Source organism: Mizuhopecten yessoensis, unplaced genomic scaffold, assembly GCF_002113885.1.
Source record: "Mizuhopecten yessoensis strain PY_sf001 unplaced genomic scaffold, ASM211388v2 scaffold716323, whole genome shotgun sequence".
Taxonomy (NCBI): domain Eukaryota; kingdom Metazoa; phylum Mollusca; class Bivalvia; order Pectinida; family Pectinidae; genus Mizuhopecten; species Mizuhopecten yessoensis.
The window spans coordinates 293,629-300,716 of NW_018480059.1; the positions used below are offsets into that span (position 1 = coordinate 293,629).

Here is a 7,088-nt window from a genome sequence, read left to right on the forward strand (position 1 = left end):
ATACATATTTATGAGTAATCACTGCTCCAAATAATTTAAAAACAAACATACTGTTTTGAAGTGTTTTAGTATGATTACAAAAACAGAAAATGTATCGGTATGTACCATATAAACAATGAAAATCATATCATAATGATTATATGAAATTGGACATTTGTCATGTTTGGCATGCTAAAAAAGTATTTTAGCGGTTTTGATATTACATAAAAATGATTCTGTAGACAGAATATATATATGGAAAGTTTTTAAAGAAGTTTAGAATATAGACTAACATTGTGACTATATATAGGTAAGTTCACAATGGTGGTTACATTTTAAATTTTGTGAATATTTTGCATGTTTTTCTAATTTAAAGTATCACTACGCTTACTTCATGTATACCAATATGACATATTTAGTACCAAAATAACTGTTATTTTATACACTATTCACTATCATAATTCTTTTTTCAAAATTACATTCGCCTGTGACATTTATCTGTCAATTTATGTGGATATCCCCGTCACTCAACGTGGTGTTATGCAAGGAGGTCCACTACTGTTTTTTTTTTTTTTTTTGCGAAACACATATTCTAAGGTACCTAGCCTAGGACCTATGAAGCTTCGTAGAAAAAATAGGGTGCGATCAAAACTTGTTTATGTCTGTTAGTTAACGGAGTCCATGTTATCACCTAGTAACCTAGTCCCTATATTAGCAGCGCCAGACTCTCGTGGTCAATCCTGATTCGTGGCTGTGTTCATCAATTCAAGTAGGAATTTTGACTGTTTCCAGTTCATGACTCACAGACTACAATCTGTAAGACTGGTGGGCGCATCCAGACTCGTAGGCAAATCTTTATAGCATGAATATATTTGTAAAAGTTTATTTGAGTGGCTACAGCGTCCATTTATAACTAAATACCAGATGCAGTGGTAATTAAATATGAATAGGAAATTGTTCCATGTCTAAGCTTTAAATTTTGAAATTTGGCGAGATCGTTATAACTTGACAAACAGATGCATGCTATCATGATATCATAAATTCATATTTTCTTTGCCCAGCATTTTCGTCCCAACGGGGACACACCCTCCGTTTATGCAACGTTTAGTCCCTTTCGAGCCAAATCTTAACCAAACTTTATCAAAATTAAATTACTCGTTCTGAATGTAAAGATTTTTAATTATATTTCATTATTCACTTGATAGGTCACTCCTTCTCCTTCGGGGTAAACTTACCTTCCACGTCTACAAAGTCGCTTCACGAGATACTCGCTTGACCTCTTACCGACAGGTGAGCTGAAGGTGAGCTGAAGACGGATGCAAAACTGTATCTCGTCAAATCAGAAAAAAATGTAAGTCAACAATTAAACAAGAAACTGAATAAGTCTTCTATAAAGCCAGACATTGACGGACATTGTCTAAGGGTAGTCTGATGTCACTATATCCTTTTAATGGTTGAATCCTTGGTTCTAATGATGCTCCATAACAAACATTTGTCCTAGAGATTGATAGTAAGGTGACCATTATTGTCATATTGTCTAAAGTCCGTCTTTTATTGTGGTAAACACGTATGATTCCCATACATGCATGTTCAATATTTCGGCTCTGGAATATGAAGATGGATACAAAGGATTACCAACATTGTCCAATAAACGGAGACTGTTGTTATATGCCTAATTGAAATCTACCTGAATTTCTTCTCGTTTCGTCTATTTTCTAGCATCGTCCTCGAAATCGTCTGTAGTATTTATTCTGAAATAATGGATGGTGTGTCAAAAACCTTGTCAAGTAAACCTCACTCAGTGAACAGAAATTAGGAGAAGTGTGGTTCTTTATAAAGTTGTGTGAACCGAGTGACAACATCGTTCGTTTACAACCAGATGCAATGGTTCTTGAATACGAATATAAAATGTTTCTATTTCCTGAGGCTGATATCATTACAAAACCTTCCTTCAATTAATTTCTATCATTTATACTGATAACAGTTCCTAGTGACGACAGATCGCAGCCTCGCTGATAGACAGTTCTACTAGACAGCAGGTCACAATGCAAAGTTAAGAATTAAGATGATCGCAATGTGAGCAATCCGAGCATGTCTCGGGCACTTCCTCAATTCTGAAACGTTGTTGATTGTGGAAAATATACACAGGTTTTCTTGTTTTCTTCAAATTTATTTTATGGTTGTATAAAACCCAGGATATATGTCCTAAGGTGGATAGAAACTGCGTCATTATTGAATAATGTTGCAGCCACTCCTAATTCTAATAGGTTATCAGGGTTTCTTCACATTTGGTCATGGTTGTATAGTACCCATCATATATATTCGAAGACTGCGTTACTATAATGCAACTGCACTTCCTAACTGCTGATCGGCTGAATCTGTCCAGACCTAGGTATCAGACTACGTCATGGAACACATCACAGGAAAGACATGCCTTTTGCGAATTTGTTTGTTGTCTTTTTACAGTTATTTGATTTACTACTATGTCGTTATGTGTAGTGGTCTATTTGTCGTAATCTTTAACTTCAAGCAATAAGAATTTTGAGATTAAGCTAACCATACACTCATACAATCTTTAAGTAACCTTTTAAATTTCAGTATTATATTAGAAAAATAAACGGACACAAAAAAATCTGAATGGTTGACATTGTGATAAGGACACCCTACCTCACAGTACGTGTCATTTAAACTCAGAAACAACACCACAAGAAAATAAATGTCATAATGATGTTCTTTTTAATGAATTGAAACTTGATGATACTGGACGTTATGGAACATATATACATTGTATCATGTTATTATATTACATCACATTATGATACAGATACGTTTAACACTGTATATCACATTTTTTATTTTCATGGTCAATAAAAGTACAACACAAATGAAGTGTAACGTACAAGCTTATTTAGACCGACATACACAAGTTTGTAGATAAACGACACCATGTTTGTAGTGAAGGGTTGCTACTGTTTGTCGTTTTGTCTTCTTTCATTTTCGAACATTCAGGACCAATGACCCGTGGTTCGAATCCTTCTCAGGTTATTGATTATAAAACACCTTTATGCCCGGTGTGAAGGATAAGGAAATATCACTGAAAGGGTTTTCAAATTGGATGAAACCCGATCGCGAGGCACCGAGAAACCGAGGGTTTTGTACCAATAAGAAAATCCTGAGGATGGAGTTTTATGATTGTGAAAATTGCCTAGATATTTGGTTCACAATCTCAAAAATTGATATTGAAATAAATTTGATAGACTGTTAGGTATTGTATTGCTGATAAGATTAAATCTGACATTTAAATCTACTTGGTAACGAAGAAAACAAATAGCAACAAGACACTAGTGGTTAACACTGAAGGAACCATGACAATGCCGCCGTTATCTTTATGGGGTGCTTTTTGTCCATGTTGGGTTTCGTCATCATCGTCATCAGAAGGTGATGGTGTCGTCACAGTTCGAGGGTGGTCAGAACCTGAGACAGAGAAAATATAGAAATTTAATAGATAAACATTTTAAATGCATCTTATCTGATTTCCAATATGTCTGAAACACGACGATCAAACATGCTAGAATATTTTCTTGAATAATTAGTGACTCTTTACAAATTAATTAATGTACAGGTTAATTTATGCCAGCAATCTTAAAAAAAATAACTATGATTATATTGATATCTCGTAAATTGATGGTTTGACATAATTGACAAAAAATGGCTTTTAATCAAATTCCATCACAAGCTATTAATCACTATCTGGCGGTGCATGAAGATGATTTAGAAACTTTTCATTAACAACGGGACTGTTAAATCACAAATGAGCTTCTGAACGTTATTGTCGTCAAAATGTATTCGACGTCATATATTCTGTGACGTCAATCGACATGTGCATTTCGGATTTGCCAACCAGCGTCGTAATTTCACATACAAATTAAAACGTTCTATAAGGGTTGAAATTGCAGGCTAATACTAGTATAGGAATCAGACTTAGAATGGGAGAGGTACTTACTGCTGTCACTGGGGTCAGCTTGGCTGTCGCAACGAGGCCCTACACAAAGTCGGCTCTCTACATAAATTAATACTAGAGATAATCAGCAAATTAGCCCAACCACATTCACATTTTACAGGTGAATTCCTACCTAAACACATATGTCTTCGTGATTCAGCGTTACATAATAACAAAAATAGATCAAAACAAATGTATTTTGTTACTTATTCATTTCTTATAATACATGATATAAAATACAATGTAGAAATAGATGGTATAAAGTTGTCGTAGTACCACTGCAGTGACAGGTAATGGTATAACTTGAGTTTATATTAAATGGCGATGGTTACGTCCCTTGTGGCAGCGAGGAGAATGTTTAATGTTTATTTTAACCGATAGTTCTGATAAACATGCTTACCTAGTAATCTAACTTCTGACGTACACTTGTCAATATCATTAGTCCCTTCACAGATGTATGTGCCGTAGTCGGAACTTGTGACGTTGTACACCTTGAGAACTGACGTTATCACTCCAGAATTGTCCTTTGGCATTATGTTATGAATGTCATACTTTGAAGTGAAAATCGTTTGAATTCCATGTATGGTATATCTCTTCCATGATACTTTTGGAACAGGGTACCCTTGATAATCAGAAACTTGCAATGGATTATCATAACAACTCTCTGATAATTATGCTCCACGACGGAAAATGATTAAAAAAAAAAAAGGAAATACCGAAATTCAAATAATACGGTAAAGAATCGAAATTGAGAAGTTGAAGACCAACCATTAGCAATGAAATAATCATAATCAATATCTGGATTCGTTACAAAGATTATAGGTGTCAAGATTAAGAAATCCTTAGTTTGGTATGAATGGGTGAACATGTTACCCGTCCCCATGACTGCCCGAAGTATCAGAGTGCTATTTGGCGAAATGTCTATTACCATTATTTCCTTTATTTCCTCCAGAAATGAAGAGTTACAGAAATAACGAACAAAACACTATTGAAAAGAGAAGAAAATGCATTCACAATCATGGTCACACCCTGACATAGTGACTCACACATGCACATGGACAGACACACACATAAGAGAATAATAATAGTACACGCATCATACCATAAAGTACTATAAACACAACACAATGATATAATAGGTACTATTACAGTCATTATACGGTGATAATTATGATGATAGACAGTATAACACTAATCATATATTACATCACACATTGATATAATAGACATATTTACACTCCTCAGACTACATTATCATATAATAGTATAGACAGTAATCCACTTCTCGTACTAAGCAATCATACAACATTGTAATAAACAGTATTACAAGCATCGCACTATAAATTATACAGCATTATTATAGACAGTATTACTGTTACATAAGTCTTACAATACAATCATACATTGAGTAGAACCCGTTGCACGAAGTCATACAACATAGTCATACAGTGGTGTGAAATACACAACATACAATATAATAATTAACTTGAAGAAACAGCGCAACCATACAATGATTTCAGTTGTAGTAATACATCTCACAAGATTAATTCATACAATACAAACAATATTATGAATGGTAGTAAGTTGCACTAATCAACAGGAAAGACGTAGGAAATGCTTGCCTACTAATATGAATACAAAAATATATGTATTTCATGTATTCATCTTGCTGAAGCGTGAGGTACACACAAGTAAATTAGTGATCATATTACTCAGTATACAACATTCAAATATCTAAGGATAAATTACATAATGCCACTGTATTGAAGAATTTTAGTAATAATAACAATGGATTTTATTCTAAAGTCCTCCAGTTCATATGGAGATAAGTCATAATTGAAAATACCACCAAGAAGAACATGAAGTAGATGGTAATTAGACATTACATTAAGATTAAACACAAAATCTATATCTTTTACAGTACTGAGTACACACCAGAGCTGGTCACGTAATAGCTCTGTGTGTGAGCATTCGAGTACACTATGCATAATAGTATCTTTGTACATAGATCCACAGTAATGACACAAATATATATTTTCATTATCGCGCATTTCAACACAAAGTTTAACAATTTTCTTAAAACATGGACTGTATTGTGGAAAGCGTAAAGCAAGTTTCCATATAGCATACGGTTGTATCTTATTATGTAAAAGAGTGAAGCGAGAGAAGTCCCTATCAGCGTTCATTCTTTCACATAAGTTAAACTGTTCATAGTTTTTTACATGGTCATTGACTAAACGCTTCCATTGACATTTGTTTGGAAATACACCACTCTTCAAAAATTCATCAATAAAATGATACAAATTGTATTTTTGTAAAACATTAACAATGTCGGGAACAAAACCTCTACTAAATTGAGACAGGTTGAATTCGAATAGACGCTTGATAAGAATTTCGCGTGTTAAACAGCCAACTTCCATGGAACATATTCTACCAAAAAATAACATTTTCTTTACGCTGATGTATACTTCTACAGAAAACCAACCAATCAAGGACGTGCACATATCTGTTCTTGTTCTTACATTAAAACCTTGGATTGATTTGACAATGAAGTTTTGTGCTTTTTCTAACATGTAAATTTCATTTTGCTTTAATTGCCACAATTCACACCCATACAGTGCTGAGGGATATACTTTACACTTTACAATTTTTGCAGTGGTTAAAGGATTCAGAGCACATGGATGTGCTCCAGAACGAATTAAGGACATAACACCACTCTTTAATTTGGAACAAGCACGTTCTGTACGTTCGACATTGTTATTTCTACTATTCAATAAAACTCCGACATGAGTAATACTTTCTACAATTGGTAGTTTCTTTCCATATACAGTTATATCACAATTAATATTGGGCTTCTTTTTAGAAGTAAAAACAACAGTTTTAGATTTAGTAGAGGAAAATGTAAATCTCCACTTTCTACTGTATTTCTCGCAAATAGATAGTAGATACTGTAAACTATTAACGTTATTGCTGATAATACATATGTCATCAGCTTGTGTAGGTATATTTATTCGCGAGGAAAGAACTATTGCCCCTTTCCCGCTAAATTCCACTTCATTTAGCAAATCATTAATAAAGACTAAATACAGTTTTGCGGATAAAGACCCAC

General features: G+C 33.9%; 1 protein-coding gene across 1 annotated transcript in view; it reads right to left on the reverse strand.

Annotated features, from left to right (window-relative positions):
* Positions 1–2,701: 2,701 nt before the first annotated feature.
* LOC110443071 (lachesin-like) overlaps positions 2,702–7,088 on the reverse strand; it is a 14,480-nt gene continuing 10,093 nt past the window's right edge. The window contains exons 6-8 of the mRNA XM_021487049.1: positions 4,380–4,601; positions 3,983–4,039; positions 2,702–3,453 (exon numbers count right to left, since the gene is read on the reverse strand). Of these exons, the coding sequence (XP_021342724.1) occupies positions 3,284–3,453; positions 3,983–4,039; positions 4,380–4,601 (449 nt within the window). The 3' untranslated portion in view covers positions 2,702–3,283. The remainder of the gene's footprint in view (positions 3,454–3,982; positions 4,040–4,379; positions 4,602–7,088) is intronic.